Raw genomic sequence first — 19,149 nt, forward strand, 5'->3', positions numbered from 1 at the left:
TTAGGTGATCCGCCCTCCTCGGCCTCCCAAGTGCTGGGATTACAGGCGTGAGCCACCATGCCCAGCTCTGTAAAAATATTAATATTGAGTCACCTCCTTGGAACAGCTTTGGAGTCTCTGAGCAATCTGAAAACCATTAGACTGGATGATATAAGACTCTATCCACTTGAACATTCTGTAAGCCTGGAATTGCACTTTTAAAATGTTAACTGGACCAGCCTGTTGCGGATGATGTATTCTTAAAATGCAATTGCAGAGAAATGAGGCATGAGTTTTTCATGTTTCCAAAAACACAGAGATTGGCACCTAAACAGTTACAACGGTCTCCCTTCAATTAAATGCAATTGGAAAGCTTCAGGGAACACTAGTCGATCTGCATATAAGATGAGGTATGTTCAAATGATGATGAAAAAATTGGAGTTGCCAGCAGGTCTGTAGCTCACCTAAGATAATTCTAGAAGAGCAGAGTCACTTTATTTCCTGCTAAAGACATTTTTGTTTTCCTTTTTTCTCTCAGACTCAGGCTTGTGGCCTTTTCTGACTGACACTGTGAATGCAGTTGGAAGAGGCAAGGTCATTTCTATATATGAGTATACAGAATTTTCTAAATGAAGCTAGGAAGTTTAAGCTGTGTGTTGGGCTGATTTAAAAGGGACACTTTTTTTTTCTCCTGATTATCCACAAATGAAAGTCATTAAAAAGGTGTTATCATTTTCTGGGGAAAAAGGTGGGAGATGTTCCTTAGTGAAAGTAAACTTCAACTAAATTATGTTCCACATGCACCCTGCAAGTAGAGAAGTTTTTACCATTCATGTTTAATTTAGTTCAGTAAAGTGGAGACACTTATTTTCTATAGTATGGCTGAATATAGTAAGCACACCTACTCCGGCTCTCCTAAATTTTCTCCTGTCCCTGATGCCATGCAATAATGTAACCATAGACTTTTCCACATCTTGGTGCAGGAAGTAAGCACCTTTATTTTAGGTATCATCCTGCTGGCTTCTCTGATTCCACATGGGCATCAAAGGCTACAAACAGTAACGTCACAGCACTAAGCTTCTAATTTTCTCCAAGAGCTCAAACTGCATTTCTCAGTTGGGAAATGATATTTCTCTGCATTCATAGTGATAGATAGGGAAGTCACACCTCTAAAGGGCAAATGACTCAGCATTAAGTCACTGAGTCATTGGTCCCCTGGGGAAAGAATTCTAGAAGCTCTCACTGTCTGGACACAATCTCAGAGCCTGTGTCTGGGAAGAACCACCAAGATCCTCTGCTCCAGCCTGACTTTGTCCCCATCTTGCAGATGAGACCGTTGATGCCCAGAGGTGTGAAATGATTTGTTCAAGGTCACAAGACTATTAATTACCAGTACTTTCCTTCTTTTTCCTTTTTCTTTCTTTTTTTTGATGGAGTCTCGTTCTGTCACCCAGGTTGGAGTGCAGTGGCATAATCTGGGCTCACTGCAAGCTCCACCTCCCGGGTTCACGCCATTCTCCTGCCTCAGCCTCCCAAGTAGCTGGGACTACAGGCGCCCGCCACCATGCCTGGCTAATTTTTTTTTGTATTTTTAATAGAGACAGGGTTTCACCCTGTGTTAGCCAAGACGGTCTCCATCTCCTGACCTCGTAATTTGCCTACCACAGCCTCCCAAAGTGCTGGGATTACACGCGTGAGCCACCGCACCCGGCCAATTACCAGTTACATCATGTTTCCCCAAGCTCAGCAAATACATCTGGAAATGACAATTCCAGAATCCATACCAATATAAAGCAAGTTTCATTTAAATGGTAGATTATCCTGCAGCAACCTGTACACTTATCTTACTGATCTCCAGTCTTCTCAGGAAATGAGAGAGACAGCATCACAACAACTACAAAATCATGTTCACAGTTTCTACAGATCACAACGCCCCTCACTCCACTCTCTCCTTCACTTTGAGACCTTACCAATGGATGAGGTAGGCATGTAATGTATTTTGCAGACCAGACTTGACAAAGATTGAAAGCTTCTGTCAAGAGAACCTGGTCCTCCTGTTTTGCCATGTAGGACATCTGCCAGATTTTGCTCTGTTAATTGGCTGCTGTGCAGGCAGCTATTTTAGCAACAGTTCCGTGGGTCTTCTGTGGCACATCTTGATTTAAAGTGAAATGTTGAAAAGCATTTCTCAGCTGCTCAAAGCTTCCACGGTTGCTCAAGTTTAGCTGATTGGACAGAGAGGGAGACAGCCTTCAAAACTGTTGTGTAGAAATAAAACTATTCAGGCTCCTCAAATTCAGAGAACAAATCTCAGAGAGATAGTGAGTGAGGAGTCTGACTTCCTCCTAAAGAGGTACTTTCCTTAAGGTCAGATCGAATTGAAAAGAGAGTTTATGGAAAAAAAAAAAAAAAAAGCCCATATGACCTTAAAGACGCAGACTTGGAGTTGACACCATAATGAGGAATGGAGTGCTATTAAAATATACTGAACAATTTAATGACTCCACTAGCAGTATGCCAAAAAAAAAAAAAAAAAAAAAAACCGATTTAAGCTCTGAATAATTCTGGGAAGGAGGATTTTGCCAAGGAGATTTTAATGTCAAGAATATATGTGAAGCTAAAATAAGGTGCTCACGTGCATCCCAGAGCCGTGGGTGGGATGTATATATGATCAAATGAAATTATTTCACTTCCACTTGTGGAAAAATCTGATAGGAGAAATTGACTAGAAAACATTTAGTCATATTTCACTTGGATTATGCTCATAAGTACCAAACTCCAGACCTGTCAAAATAAGTCCCACTAGCACTTCCCGGCCGAGGTGCTAGACAAAGGCTGCGACAGGCAAAAACGATAAAGAGCTTAGAGAAACATTAAGCCTGGAAAAGCCACAGGAACCTAGCTCCTAACCAAAGAGAGGGTTCAGGGATTTAAAAACAGGAAGACTTGTCCTTGAGGTGTGAGGAATGGAGCCCAGAGTGGCCCAAGTGTTAAATACAGAGTGAGAGGTCTTAGAAAACCTCAAGGGCACGGTGGCTTATGCCTGTAATTCCAGCACTTTGGGAGGCTGAGGCGGGCAGATCACAAGATCAGGAGATCAAGACCATCCTGGCTAACATGGTGAAAACCCATCTCTACTGAAAATACAAAAAATTAGCCAGGCGTGGTGGTGGGCGCCTATGGTCCCAGCTACTTGGGAGGCTGAGGCAGGGGAATGGGGTGAACCCGGGAGGTGGAGTTTGCAGTGAGCCGAGATCGTGCTACTGTATTGCAGCCTGGGTGACAGAGCAAGACTCCATAAAAAAAAAAGAAAGAAAAGAAAGAAAGAAAGAAAGAAAGAAAGAAAGAAAGAAAGAAAGAAAGAAAGGAAGGAAGGAAGGAAGGAAGGAAGGAAGGAAGGAAGGAAGGAAGGAAGGAAGGAAGGAAGGAAGGAAGCCTCAAGGACATGTGTGTTCTAGGGACCAGCTCTCAGAGGCTGGAAGTCAGGGGCCCATGGCTTTTGAGCACAACTTATTTTCTATCGGAAGCAGTATCCCTTCATTTCACCTTGTTCTGGAGGGCCAACAGTATGCCCTTACCACAAATCATTTGTTGATGGAATAGGAGATGTACTTGGCTGCTGCCAGCACACCCATCTGCAAACTGAGGCTATCTGCAGAAGAGGTGCAAAGCGCCAATGCCTGGAAATGAATTTGTTGGCATTTCAAGGACAAACACTTTCTTGGCTACAAGCACTGAACCTCCAATCCAAAACTGGGGGAAAAGGTCTAGGCTTAATTAAGTCTTTTATTTTCTTCTTTGTAATGAGAATATTCATGTATAACCCAGCTACCTTTGTCCCCTCTGCTTGCCTGTCTACTCACTGGCTCCAAGCCAGGACCTTGGGCCACTGATGCCTGTGTTCACTGGGTTCAGGTGCTGGCCAGTGGGAAGGAGGGCTGGGAATGGTCGGGAAGGAAGGTGTTTCCTTCCTGGCTGGCATGAGTAACTGGGGAGTTCGTGTTGGCCAATACTTAACGCAGTGCATGCACTCATTAGAACATTTGTCTTGTGCATCTCCCAGGTGATGACGAGGGTGGGATGAAGTTGGCTCGAGTTTTATGCACATGCCCAAGCAGGTGACAGGGACCTGGGAGAGTTGATGGTGCTCAGCCTAGCACTGGCACTGTCCTAGGGTCTAGATGAATTCTAGCTTGGACAGAATCTGCATCTCATGCCTCTCGGTTCTCTCTCGGAACGTCATTCTGGAATCCTGTGATCTTCGCTCCCTGGAGAAAGTCAAAATGAAGCAGGGAGGGAAATAATTTGACCTAATGAAAAGGGAAGTAGACATGTTAAGATACAATAGTTATAAAAACTGTATTAAAGATCAGACAACTGTGCCAGGCACTTTACATGTAATACCCTGACCTTCCTTCTCCATGACTCACAGCTCTCCTTCTCACTGGTCAGCACCAGAGCCCAGAGGACAGAGACATCACAGGCCAATAGGTAGACACTGCTATTAGCCCCGTTTTACAGATGAAGAAGCTGAGGTTTATAGACATTAAATAACTTGCCCAAGGTCACACATCGCTACGAATAAGCAATGGCAAGATATAAACTTCACCGACTGGCATTAAGCCCAAGACTTAAATTGTTCTCCTCTTGTATCTCCTATGGAATTCTCCACCTACCCTCTGTGGCTTATGCAGGAAAACAACTGAAAAACAGCAGAAAAACAGAAGAATCACAATAACTGTGGGAGGGATTTAATTTCAGCTCTGCTAATTATTCATATAACCTCAATGATGTCATTAACCATGTAAGACTCACTTTGTTTATCTCTAAAATGGTAATAAGGCTCCATGTCCTGTTATTGCTATATAACTGTATTGAAGCAATTCATGTGAAGATGCTTTGAACAAAAGCAAGCAAGGTCTTCTAGATGTGTCATGATTAAGGTGTTTTCTATACGAGGTGTTGTGGTATAGGAAAAAGCACATCAGCTGTGGCCTGGGCCAGGGTTTGAATCAGCCACGTTAGTGGAATCTTTCTGACTCTCAAGCCTCTCATCTATAAAAGGGGGATTCTGTAACCTGCTGGAGAGTGTAGACGTGAGAAACCCACGTGTTGACAGAATCCCAGCGCAATGACCATCAGTGTATCTGACCCATGCAGGAGCTCCCCTTACCCGCAGGGGAAAGAGATGGAGCTGCTGAAGACACAGTAGATGAGGGGGTTGATGGCACTATTCAATGCTGGCAGGTTCTGAATGATCACAGAGGCATGGAAACGCTCCTGGGTGTCTGGAAGGAGGTTGAAATTGTCCAAAATGTCAAAGAGGAAGTATGGACTCCAACAGCAGATGAAGGCTGGGGGAGAAGAGAGCCATTAGCACCACAGCAGGTAACAGTTGAGGGGTCTCTTTTGGTTGGTCCTGACTGGACTTTTACCTGGGAGGTTCTTTGGGACCTGGAATTTCTCAGAAATATTGGGGTTGGATGCTGTTTAGAGCATTGATGTCACATTCACTTAAACACATACACACATACATATGGACACATCTTACAGACATGTTCCTAAAACTGAGCAAAGGTCGTAGAGCTTCTCTGTCTGTAAAGAAGGGTCAAATTTCTACTGCTGTGGATTCCTTATAGAAACCCCAGGAACAAGTGACTATGGCCATACCATCTCATCCAACACAGGGATCAGGAAAAAATAGCAAAATACTTTGAAGACTCTCTAGGCAAAGACAGAACAGGAAGCATTTTGACCACATAGTGACTACTGGTTTTAGGTTATGTCAGGGAGAAGGGGTGATCACAATATTTTCTAAGCACACACCAGTTTAATGACAGTGTTCTCAATTTTCTCTTTCACCTCTAAGTTGGCCTCTCCAGAAAACACCCACACTATACCCTTCTCTAAATCCATTGGCATGTATGAGACCCCAGTTTTGGCTCCAAATTCTCAAAAGAAATGGATGAAAGGTGGGGAGTCAGAGTGTGATGGCTAGTTTTGAGACTACTTGACTGGGCTGCGGAGTGCTCAGATGTTTGGTTAAACACTATTCTGGATACGTATGAAGACGTTTCTGGATGAGTGTAACATTTGAACTGGTAGAGTAAGAAAAGCAGATTGCCCTCCCCTATTCATGGGCCGTGTCCAATCTGTTGAAGGCCTTAGTCATAGAAAAAGGTTGAGTAAAAGAAGATTCACTCTGTTTGCCTGTCTTCAAGCTAGGAAATTGGTCTTCTGCCTTCACACTTGGAATCAAACTGAAATGTACACCATCCACTCTCCTGATTTTCAGACCTTTGGACTCAGACTTGGACTGGCAACTACACCGCTGGTTTTCCTGGGTCTCCAGCTTCCAACTGCGCAGCTTGGGAATTCTCAGCCTCAGTAATTACCTGGGCCAATCCCTTCTAATAAACCTCTCTCTCTCATTATCCTCTGGGGAGCACAGACTACGACACAGAGCTAAATACTCATGAGTTGACTGGAAATACATACATCTCTCATCTTCTTGCCATAACTTCTCCACTCTCCTTCTCCCACTTTCTCATCCATAGATTTTTTTCTCAGAGTAGAAGTTTGGCTTCCTTGGCTGTCTGCATGCAGGGACAAGCTTTCCGCCATAACTCTAATGTGGATTCTGTAACTTGTTGGGGAATTTTAGAATGATAAACTGACTCATGGTTCCCCTCTCGACCCCAGACCTTGGCAATGTATTAAAGTGGAGCAATTCAAACACAAAGCCCACTAAGTGTTCTGGATCCTGGTTAATTAACCCAAACACTGGCCCTGAACAGTATCTGGGGCACTAAGCAGGGCCAATGGCCTTGTGAGCTTGTGTGTCTGCCTGTGTGTATATGTGGGGTTGGAGGATTCTGGTTGTCACAGGGATACCAGTTCTCTGGCATGGTACAGGCAGCCCAGCCAGCGAAGATTTGTATCTACTTTGAATACCCATTCATGTAGAAGAGAAACTTCTGTATAGTTATCCCAGTCTAGAAACTTGACTTTGTTTTACACATAAACACAGATTAAATAAATACCGAAATTTGTAGAAATGCAATTCTGTTGTAAATGGAGGAAACATTACTTTGTTTAATTCAAAATTTTACAAGGATTTTTTCTTTTTGCCAGCTCAGAAAATCAAGTCACTGACAACAATACTGCTTACATTTTTTTATGTCTCCATGAAAATACACCTGTACTGGTTTTCATTGTAGCTGTTATTATGTCAAGGTGTAGGTGTGACTACTTCATTATTCTTCTAGTGTAGCTGTGCTTATGCTTTTACACATTAAAATTGGTATAAATTTTAATTAATTAAATGTATTGTTTTATTTTAGATTATTTTCTTATTCCTCCTTTGTATTATTTTTTGGCAATATATTAACGTTTTAATTATCATGGTAGGTAGTATAAGTAGGCATTTTATTTCAAGATGGGAAAGGGACATTACAAAGCGTTTGCTATAGAAAGTGCCCTTTTGGTCTGATAGGGTTGTCGACATTTGCTGACCCTCTAGTAGGTGTCTCTGCTTGCTGACTGAAGGGATCCCACGTGGCCTTGGTGTATGGCTGCTGATGACAAAGGGCTATGTTGGCTCTGGGACATACTTGTAAACATAACATTTTCCAACTCAACATCCAGGGAACGTGCATCTGTCGTTCTGACTATCTGAGAAGACAGAGGAGTCTCTGATCTGCTTCAGAAGCCTCTGACAAAGTTTTTGAGCCCCGGTGGGTTGTATATGTTTTATCCCAGTTCCGCCTGCAATGCTGTTTTGTGCCTACGTCCTGCTGGCTGAGTCATGCTGTGTGTGGTCTGTTTGGCATTTTGCAGTTGCATTTTAGAAAGGTGAGAAGACTGTTCTGGTGCTTTGACATGTAGCTAATGGGAGAGCTATGCTTCCTCGGAGCTTCCAAGAGCTGCCAGAGGGGCAAAGAGGGGATATGTAAGCTAAATAAAAAAGAAAATAGTACAAATCCCTTTCCTTCTTGCATATTTTCATTCATTCATTCATTCATTCAACAAATGTTAATTGAGCAGTGTGTAGGGGACCCTATTTTAGGTCTTGGTGATAACATAAGTAATACAAAAGCCAAAGTCATTGCCCTCATAGATTCACTACTCCAACAGGAGAGACAGACTATAAGAAAATCAGTCTATGTCCTATAGTGCCAGGCAGAACCGAGAACAAAAGTAAGACAGAGTAGACTAGAAAAAGGATATTAAAAAGACTTCTCAAGGAGCCCTCAGGGAGGTGGCATTGTTGGGGAACAAATGAGGTTAGGAAGTAAGTCAGATCACCACCAGAGAGCAGAGTATTTCAGACAGGAAATAGTGCAAGGTGACTTTATGAGTCTTAAGAGTAGAGAGAAAGGAAAAGGAAAGGGCAGAAGACAGGAGGGTGGAAGGGCAGGTAAGGCGCCATAAGGGAGAAATTTGTAGTGAACCTAACGTTAAATATTCAGAAAAGGTGGAAAGCCGCTTCTATCTTCTTTTTGCTTGTGAACTCCAGCCTTGGGGAAGAGAGTGTCTTCAAGGAAGTGACTGAGTTAGCAGGTGATGTGAGCATCCACTTCAGCTAGTTCCTAATCAGATTTTCTCCAAATTATTCAACCCATAGCCTTGGCAGGCAGCTGTATTCATAAGGAGAGCGATTAAGAACCAAATGTGAGCCCTTGAAGGAACCATGAATGGGCTGATGAGTTTCACACATTCCTTTCCAATCAGACCAATGTAGAAGTGCCCGTTGGCAAATTCCTTTCTGCCACCAGGTCCCAGGAGCAAGCTTGCTTTTGGGATGTTCATACCACTTTACAGTTCAAGGAGGGACATAGCTTACCAAGAATGATGACGATGCTATACTTGATAGCCTTGATTTTTGCCTTCGAGATGAGTCCTCAGTTGTAGCTGCTGCACAGTTTTCCATCTGTAGATACAAGAGGGGGATAGTAAGATGAAGTGTTCAAGATGTGACAGTTTCTGTTTCTGCCAACAGGAACATTAAAGGTTAGACTCCAGTTTTCACTTATATCCTGTGCATTTATGCCCAGATGGCCCTCCTTGGAAATTTTTAGATTAAAGATGGTTCTCGGCTGGTTTCTGGAGAATGCTCAGCTTATACCTTAATATTACATGCAAATGGTATGGAATGCTCAGACTGTCTCAACAGACTTGGTCAGATGGTCTGAACAGCTGTAGCTGAAATTCGACCATGTGACCATGCAGGAATTGAGGTCTTCCCTGAGGAGCACTACTCTCTGAGCCCTGGCTATGCTGAGACACCCATGCAACCACTTTAGCAACCTAGGCAAAGTTATTTTCTAAAATGATTGCCCCAGACAAATACATTTGTAAAAAAAGAAAAAAAACAAAAACAAAACAAAACAAAAAACACTCAAGAAAAGCTCAAAACAGGGGTATCAGAACTCTCCAAAACAGGAGCTTGGATATACATTTTGTTTTGTATGTGGCTGTTGTCTGATGGTGAACACTGAGGGGTGAATATAAGGATCTACTAGAATACAAGCTTGATGAGGACAGGGGCTTTGTTTTTGCACTCCTGTAGCCTATACACATATTCAGTGACTAACACAAATATGTTGAATGAATCAATAACCACCTCTCACTAGTCGAGCAGTGGCAAAACAAAGTGATAGGATAGGCTAGGCAGGATCCAGTGCAATAAGCCTTAGTTAAAGGAGTGATTACCTATAAATTTGGGAATAAAAATGTCAGATGTGCTGTCCCTTTCCTCATGGAAGAGTTTTTAGTGTCAGGGCTTCCACCAGCCCATATGCCACCTTTGTGAAATTTCGGAAAAGGGGCCCTTTCTCTGATAAGCACAGGCCTGCCTAGGGCACACACTCAGTGAGGGAAATAAGAAGAGGATGCCAGCCACACACACCTCTCAGCCAGGAGCCACCCAGTGAGGCTCAGTGGGCACAACCCTAGTGGTGGCCCTGGTCAGAGGCCCACTCAGGGCATCCAAAAAGTCACCTGGAGTAGGGCAGTTGTGCACTAGAAAGACAAACTGATGTGCTCCATTGTCTTCACTGCACTGCCCAGCTCTCACGTTCGAAATTTATTTTAATGCCCATGGAAACCAGTCAGATGTTTACCTTTGCAATATTCATTCAATCCCACCTCCAATCTGATCTAGCCCAACCCCCCAAGTATAGCACGTCTGCTAAGAGATAAGGACTGACTAGAAGGCCTGAAATATAGTACTTGTTCTCTAAGAATTTTCAATCCAGCATGAAAGATCACACACTCTCCATAAAACTGGTTGAGATGAGCGAGATGCTGCTATGGTTTGAATGACTCTGCCAAAACTCATGTGTAAATTTAATTGTCATTGTAACAGTATTGGGAGGTGGAGCCTTTGAGAGGTGATTAGACCACTAGGGCTTGGCCCTCATGAATGAATTACTGCTATTATTGTGGAAGAGGGCTTCTGATGGTATGGATAAGTTTGGCTTAACTTTCTCTCTGTCTTGGGTGCTCACTTTCACCCTCTGTCTTCTGCCATGGGATGACCTTTGCCAGTTGCAAGTGCCCTGCTCTTGGATTTCCCAGCCTCTAGAACCATAAGCCAAATCAATCTCTTTTTAAATAAATTTCCCAGTCTGTGGTATTCTGTTATAGCAGCAGAAAATGGACTAAGACAGAAACCAACTGTGGACAGAGGAGAGACCCATCCTTCCACCACTGTGCTGGGGAGGCTGTGTGGGAGTTGCAGAGAGCATCAAGTGAACTCAAATGACATAAGAAGGATTCCAAGACAAAGGCGGGATGTGGCGTGGGATCAGGAGAGGCGGGAGGCAGAGAGTGAATATCCTCAGCCAAGACATGGAACAAGAAAACGTAGGATGCGTTTTAACCACAGTGAGTCATATTGCTTGGCTGTAACCTACAAATACGTGGGGTTTGAGAGTGGAGAAGAGAACTGAAGGCAAACTGGGGAGGCCTTGAATGTCTTTCTGAGGAGCTTGGGCTGAACTCCTGAGGCAGCCGCAGGCCACTGAAGTTTCTGAGTGGTTTTGCAGTGTGAACATTTACTCATTGCAGAGGACAAATGATTTTCAAGAGTAACAGGAATAGGGGCTCTTTAGGTACAAAGAAAAAATGCTAATTATAATTAATTCATATTTCTTAAAGCATACCCTGTAAGGCCACTCCTAAATACCATCAGGGTCTTCAGATTCTTCTGTGCATTTCATGGGACCACGAAACCTCAGCCTTGTAAGAAAGCAAATGCTTCAGAACATTTAGAGCAGTGATTCTCCGCTGGGGTGATCTTGCTTTACAGGGAACTTTTGGCAATGTCTGGACACATTTTTAATCACCACGATTGTGTGTGAATGTGTGCTACTGGCATCTAGTGGGCAGAGACCAGGAATGTTGCTAAACATCCTTCAATGCACAGGGCAGCCCCCACAACAAAGAATTATCCAGTCCAAAATGCCAAAGGTGTCAAAGGTGAGAAACCTTGATTTCCAGGATGGGATCTTGGGAAGGACACAGGCTTTAAGATCAGACTGGAATGGATCCTCCATCTCTACCAATTACTAAAACTGTATAACCTTAGGCAAATTGCCTAAAGTTCCTGGCTTCAGTTCTCCCATTTAAAACTTGAGGTGTAGAACACCTAATTCAGAGTTCCTTTGAAGATTAACATAAAATAATATATTCAAGGAACCAAGCCCCATGATGGGATGTCAGATGTCTTATCAGTTGAGATGAATGCAGTTTTATCAGTATTTCAGGTGGAAGGTGAGCCATCTTTATGGAAGTGAATAGAAGGTATTACTACATTTGATTGTCTATTATATAAGGTTGTTATCTGTGTAAGAATTATGTACAGCAGAAAATGATCCAGGTGAGATTATACCCATGGGGGGCAAGTAAAGAAGACAGCAGACCAAATTATATTATTTCAAAGCATCCCTACTGGCTGTTCCTAGGCAACAGCTGGCTCCTAAACAGTATGGCTCTGAAGACTAAGTTGGTCTTTCAGAAAAGTTTTCGAGAATGACATTTGTGCTCTGAAATCCCTTTAAAATGGAAACCTGCAGTGCTTTCCACAGGGCAACTGGGTGACAATATAATCAACTACCTGCCCAGAGATCAGAGAAAAGCATCTTTAATCTGACCATTCCAGGAAATGCAAAGCCTCTAGCTTCTAAAGATGGCCCTTCAGAGAGAGCTGAGCTACAAAATGCCGGTAATTCTCCTTTATTGGGAGATAAAAGGATTATTTCTACTCAGGCCTTGGCGCTGAGCTGCAGTGAAAAACAGTTAAATTCAGCTGTCACTGTGCATTAATAATTTGGGTAGCCTGAAAGTGGCAGGTCCATTCGATTTGGGACTGGAAGAAGCACACTGATGTGGACTGTTTTAGTTCCAGAGTATATCCCTAATGGGGGCACATGCTGAAAATTTAGTCTCCAAATGGCCATTTCTGGCTCCTCATCTTCCCAAGACCACATGCCTCTTACAGAGCCACTGGGAACCCATTATTTATGCAGGCTGAGCACCTGAAGTGGGAGCAGTTGGCACCTTGGGATTCCAAATGGAAGCAGAATTGTTTCCTGGGAGGTGGTGGGGGGAATTCATCTTTGAACTTATAGTGAGTGCAGGTGATTTATTTAGAAACAAGGAAGTCTAACTGGAAATATTTTAAAATAAATATGCTTCCTATATTAGAAACTTTGTGTATGTTAGGTTGATTTTTAAAAACTTCAAAGTTTTTTAGCAGTTTTTCCTGATTTCTAAAATTTTTAAAACTTGAAATTCATTTTGAACAGTAACATTCTCTTTACTAATACAGCTTGAATATCCCCCTGAAATCATCAGTTCAGTATTTTAAGCACATTAGGTCTCATCTGCTTAGCTGCGGGACTGCGGTCCATTTCTCCCCAGGGGGTTTTGTCCCTCTAGTTTTTCTGAGAGACCCAAGGAGGTGTCTCAATGTTCCAGGATCCACCCGGGCCACCACCTGTGCCTCTATGGTGACACTATCTGGATCCTGCTTTCTAAGCTCGCTGCAGCTGCCCTGGGTTGCCCCAGGTCACTTCACCCAGACCACCTCTTTGCCAAGGACTGCCTCTTGAGGGGCTCCGGCTGGGCACCAGATGCTTCCACAGCCACAGTCACTTCAAAGCAACGTTGTGAGTCCTCTTCATTATTGCTCTTGACCCTGGGCAGTTGCTTTGCTCTTCTGTTCCCCTCTCAGGGCCTCAGTTCTGTCCCTGGGCTGTGGGTTATTCAGCACCACTGCTCTTCCCTGCGATACCTGCTGTCCAAGTTCTTCTGCCAGGAAGCAAGGGAATCGCCTCTCTCCTCTGTGCTGTGCTATTCCAGGGGCCTGCAGCAGACTCACTTGAACTCCCAAGAGTTTCAGCTTCTTTAGCCCCCCCACACAGCGTTTTCCTCCCTAGATGCCGACAAGTGGCTAGAGTGGTTAGGTGGGAATGTTCTTCTGTGACCCAGAACTTACATTTCCCTTTGACCTTAAGACTCATTGTGCCTGACTCCGTATTCTCCAGAATGTTTTCACATTCAGGGATCTTATTGTCCCTTTCTAGTCATCTGAGGTACTCCCTCTCTCCCCATTAGCTGGACATGCTGCATATATCTGAACCTTCAAGTAGGAAGGCATTTTGAGTTCCTTTTCAGGAGGTTTATAGCCCAGAGCCAACCGTAAATTATAGCTAGATATGAGATTTCACTAACCCACCAGATAGCCCTTTCTGTACCTCAGCACCTCAGCTCAGGCAGAAGCAGGAGCCCTGACAGCCTAAAATAATTATGCAAAGACAGATGAGCTGTTCACCAAACTCATTCCTGTTTCCTCAGGGCATACAACTAGACTACAATTCCCAGCTTGCCTTCCAGCAATGTGTAGTCATGTGACTAAGATCTGCCTAAGGGATGCTGGGAAGAGTCAATGTCTGCCATCCCCAAACCTGGCTCAGATACCTATCCTGAGCAGTCCTCCACTCTCTCTTCCCCTGCCCCTGCCTGCTGGAGGGAGGTGCTGAGGGGTACCTTAGCAGCCCTCTGTTAAGTGTGGCAGAATCTCCACCTGCTTGAATTTCTGAATGACTGTGTGGAACAATGCCTTTCCCTCTGGTCTTTATTGCCAACTGGATTTTAATTAAGACATAAACTTCTATGTGGTTAAGTCTACTGATATTTTGGGTTACACAGCTGCTAGTGTTTCTCTTACTAAAGTAGAGATTGGTACCTCATATGCGGTGCTGTCTTAATGAAAACCTGAAATATGTGGCATTGGATTCGTGGGCAGGCAGCAGATGGCAAGGAAACTGAGGTTTCCATTTGTCTATTGTGCCAGTACCGCACTCTGGCTTTATAATGCTTTCAATATTTGGTAAACCAAACTTTCTCTACCTTGTTTTGCATCTCTAGGAATGTCTAGGCTACTCATGGCTCTTGAATTTTTCATGTCTATTTTAAAATAGGCTTGTGAAGCTCAATAAAATGTTTCAATTCAATTTTGTTTGGAACTTTATTAACTTGTAGATCAGCTGGGGAGATTCAACGTCTTTATGATATTGAACCTTACTATCCACGAACATGTCATAAGCGTCATTTATTTGTATCTTTATGTTTTTCCGGCACATCTTTTATTAAATGTAGTTAATTGTAGGGGAGTCATTTTATTCACAGTTACTGATGAAGAAGCTGATATGGACAGCAGTTAATGGGCTTCTCTTAAATTTTTTAAGATAGAAAGTGAATAGGACTCTAACCCAATTCCTAATCTGTAGCTTTTTTCCTTCACTCTAGTGTGCCTCATTTAATTAAAAACATGGAATTTGGATATAGCATGAATCATATCTGCCAAGCCATGATAGCTAGACATAGTTATAATGAGAAATTTGTCTGTTCCATGGGTATACCTGCCCAATCTCCTGCTCCCATGCAGTAGTAAATGTTCTAGTTTGCACAAGTAAATCCTCCTGGACATCAATAATATGCTCGTTTATGAAAGATAACATACAGGATTGGAAACCCCGTCTCCTCCATGTCTTGCCTTCCACGCTTGTTTATGGGAAAGTCTTTAGATAATTTATGATACAGTTCTTTTTCTTTTCCTTTCTGTCAGCGTTTGACTGGGAGAAAATAGACATATTTGTCAGCAAGAAGAGTGGTTCTCGCACTAAGGATGGCTTGAGTTTTTCAGCCAGTGTTTACAAAGTGAGCTTCTGTTCACACTAATCATGGCTAATGTTCCCTTGTTGATGAGCAATAATCCTGGCATGCGGACCCAGCTGGAGATCCCATTTACCTGCCAACTCCAGAGCTGCTTGGCTATAATGACAGATGGGAAATCAACTGCGTTCCATTTATGAATAAGATATAGAGAGCATATAAGCTTTTGAGATTACCAGCTGCCCTCATTCCAGGATGAGGTCACTAATGGTAACTAAAAAATAGATATAATAGAGATATAAAACTATATTAAAGAACAAAAAGTGGCGGTAGCCATTTCCACCTTTGGGAGGGAGTAATGGCACACTCTGTATCAGTGGGAAACAGAGCTCTAAGTGGCTTTGTACGGTTTCAAGGACTGGAAGTCAGGGGAGCCCAAGAGTGCAAGGACTGGCATATGCAGTAGCAGGAGACATGGGAACTTTGGAGAGAACCAGGAACTTAGCCTCTCTGGGGGGAGGCATGCTGAGGAAGGTGGTGAGCAAGGGCGGTGCTGCTGTGGAGGGAACAGGAGAGCTGTAGGAGGTGAGACAGTGAGAGTGAGTGCTCAGAGGGACAAGCAGGGAGGAGCATGTCAGACCCACGGAATTGGCAGAAATCACACGACAGGGGTTTATACCAATCTGATTCGTCTGAAAGTACAGGAAGACCTCGGCTACCTCCACAAAATTGGTCTCCACATTGCCAGTCATGACTCAGCCTTTAGATTTTAAATATATCGAAACAAAACCTTCAGGAGATGAGGTAGGAATAGCTCTCTGAAGGCAGAGCTCTAGAGGGAGTGTCCTGGAAGGGAAGCTGCACACAAGACCCCGAGTTTGTGTTTTTAATTTTTAAAAAGTCTTGTCTTTATGTGTGCACTCAATATGTGTGTATTTGAATACCAGTTGTGTCACATGCTACCTGTGAAAACTTATTGCCATAGAAATATTTCTCCAATATAGTACATTAAGAAAAAGAAAGCAGTATGGTATCCCTTTTATAGATATGTGCACATATTTTTACTTAGCAGAATATATATGTGCATGTATAGATAGATGATAGCTAGAGAGAGAGGGAAATGGAAATTGCAATTATCTCTGAGTGGTCGAATTTTAGTTGATTTTTATTTTCTTCTATTTTTCACTTAGCCATATGTAAAAATTTTCTACAATTACCTAAATCATATAATTGAAACAATAGCCCTGTGGCCCTTTAGCCTGAGTAAACAGCCAATATTATCCTAGATGTATATATGTATATTCATTTTTTAAAACCATCAACTCAGCACCCGCAAACATATTTGCCATGCACTTCTCTGTATAAACGTCATGCTTAGACCCTCTAAGGCCCACTCAAAGCCATCGTCCATTCATCTCTCAACACCAACAGAGAAGACGGAGGGACAGACGGAGCAGCTCCTATCAGCCACTGCTAGGTCTTTTCCTTGTGTTCTTCCCTTTAACTCGTTTCCTGTTTGCTCCATTTCACCCATGGCCCATTGCCCATTTCCCATTTAACCCATGGGGGCTGGAATTAGCCCTAAGCTGAATGACTGGGTCTTCATAGGTTGAAAATTTCCAAGCAGCCTAAGCACATCTCTTGGTTACACTGGTCAGTCAGCGTGAAGGTCAGCCACCTATGACTCTGTGTCTCACTGGACCAGATTGTCAGACCTGGTTGAACATTAAAAATACCTGAAGAGCTTTTCCGAAATAATGATGTCCATGCCCCACTCCAGATGGAGTGAATCAGAATCTGGCAGGGAATGGTGTCTGGGTTTTAGTGCATTTTAAAAGCTCCCCAGGTAATTCTACTGTGTAGCCAGGGCCAAGACCCAAGGCCCTAGACTGTAAGTTGCCTATAGTCAGGAACCATGCTATTCATTCATTTGTCATTCCCAGTCCCTTGTACCACTCCTGACATGCAGAAGAACACAGAGGAATTGAACTGAATTCAGGTGGAGAACCCAGACTTACATATCTCTACTCATTCTTCTAGGGAAAAAGACACAGGTTATCAGTGCCCGATAATACGTGTGCATCCTCTTGGCGGCCTCACCGTCTTATTGGAAAAAGTAGCTTTGAGAGGGAGAAAATAAGCTCTGTCTTGGTCCAACAAAATTTAACTCACAGTCTGAAAAGAGGAGGGCTTAGGGAGAATCCAGTCTATCCCCTTATTTTAACGTCTTGGAGCCCGGGGATTATGTAGGTTTGCCAGGTGGCACAGCTCTTTGTGGCACATCTGGAACAGAAAGCAGCTCTTCTTATTCCAGATATTTGTGGTACAGCTTGTTGTCCTTGTGTGAGTGCATATAGTTGTGAGTATGTATTGTTAGTGTGTGTGAGACTGAGTGTGTGAAGGTGTGTGTATTTGTGTATATGAGCTTACGTTGTGTGTATGTGTGTGCACAAGGAATGGGAGGGGTGTGTAACCTGAGCGGATCCAGTCTCCTTCTACAGAGCTATGACATTACAACAAACAGAAAACTAGAAGCCCTTTCTTCTTTTGGTCCCTTGGTTTGCTGTGTTTTCTCCAGATTGACCTTGGTCAGGTCCAGTAATGTTTTCCTGGGAAGCAGGACAGGCTTCCAGGGCTCAGAGTCCTGGGCTCTGCATTCAGGTTTACTGAGAAGGAATTTGGGGGAAGGTTGTAGTAGGTGGTCTTAGGCTTGATCTGGTTTGAATTGGTGTGTTGGGGCAGCTGGGAAAGAATGAACCACCGTGCCTTTGCTGGCTTAGGGTCCAGGATTGTTCTATGGACAGATGGCAGCTTTATGTATCTGCAAATTCAAGCCAATCAGAAAAGCCTATCCTCATCTTTGCTGAAGGTGTGATGTCCTCCTTGGACAGTCTCTCTTTTCATATCTGTGTCCTCCAAGGTGCTTCTTTGCCAGAACTGAGGCTGGGGTAACCCTTGGATCCTAGCTCAAAGGCTAACTCTCTGCTGGCATAGCTTGGCCAGGTCCAAAGTGCCCCCTTCCTTCTCCTAAATTTTAGGGAGGTCACATGGGGGACGACAGAGCTTGCCTGTGATAGCCTTTGGTGGGTCTGGTCTGTCGGCTGGGTCCTGATATGATCCTGTATGCTCGTGTATCAAGGAATCCCCAGCTCACATTTGCTAGAGGAAAATCTCTGGAGAAGCAAAGTAGCTAAGAATTGGGCCATGCAGAGTAGAGACTTACCTGAGCAGTTGGAAATCACTGTTTCGTAGGTTTTGCTTTTAATCCAAATAGTTCGGATCACAATGCCATACATGACGCTGTAGAAAGAACCAAAGGTAGTATTAAAGTGGCTGGTGGATCTCTACTGTGAGGACACAGAGAAGACCACTCCACCTCCCCGAGTGCAAGGTGCAAAGGGAGGAATCTTTTCACCATGGCTGTCCCCCTATACTTGCTGTTTATAGAATCACAACTGAAAGTGACCATGAGGATCCATTGGATGGAGTCACTTCTGTCTTAAGTGAGGAGGCTAAGACCTGGTAAAGTTATGCAGTCTCCTCAAGGTAACCCAAATGGTTTGAAGGAGAGCTGTGATTAGAATCCAAAAACAGGCCTTAGAGTCAGAAAAGACTTGGGTCTCCTCTACTACTTGTCTGTTGTACAATCCTGACTTCAGTGACATCTTTTAAGTGACGTCTATGATACCTGACTCCGGCATTCATGGCTTTGTGTGATCCTCACCCCTTTAGTGTGGGAAGAGCAGGTGACTTGCCTCTAATCAATGCAGAGTGGCAAAGGGGATGGGACTGATTACATAGAGTGTAGCGCCTGTCTTGTTGGTGTCTCTCCCCATTGCTGACTTTGAAGAAACAAGGTGCCATGAACCCCACAGCTGCAAGAAAATGAATTCTGCTAAGGATCTGAGGGAGCTTGGAAAAGAGCCTTTCCCATTGTAGCCTCTGATGACCCCCTGCCCTGGATAAACAACTTGATAACTGCCTTGC

The 19,149-nt window shown here is 43.6% G+C and overlaps 1 protein-coding gene across 1 annotated transcript in view; it reads right to left on the minus strand.

Annotated features, from left to right (window-relative positions):
- Window positions 1–3,785: 3,785 nt before the first annotated feature.
- NPSR1 (neuropeptide S receptor 1) overlaps window positions 3,786–19,149 on the minus strand; it is a 202,997-nt gene continuing 187,633 nt past the window's right edge. The window contains 4 exon segments of the mRNA XM_025379268.1: window positions 3,786–4,247; window positions 5,153–5,333; window positions 8,825–8,911; window positions 18,386–18,462. Coding sequence (XP_025235053.1) covers window positions 4,157–4,247; window positions 5,153–5,333; window positions 8,825–8,911; window positions 18,386–18,462 — 436 coding nt within the window. The 3' untranslated portion in view covers window positions 3,786–4,156.

This window comes from Theropithecus gelada, chromosome 3 (genome assembly GCF_003255815.1).
Source record: "Theropithecus gelada isolate Dixy chromosome 3, Tgel_1.0, whole genome shotgun sequence".
In the NCBI taxonomy this organism is placed as follows: Eukaryota; Metazoa; Chordata; class Mammalia; order Primates; family Cercopithecidae; genus Theropithecus; species Theropithecus gelada.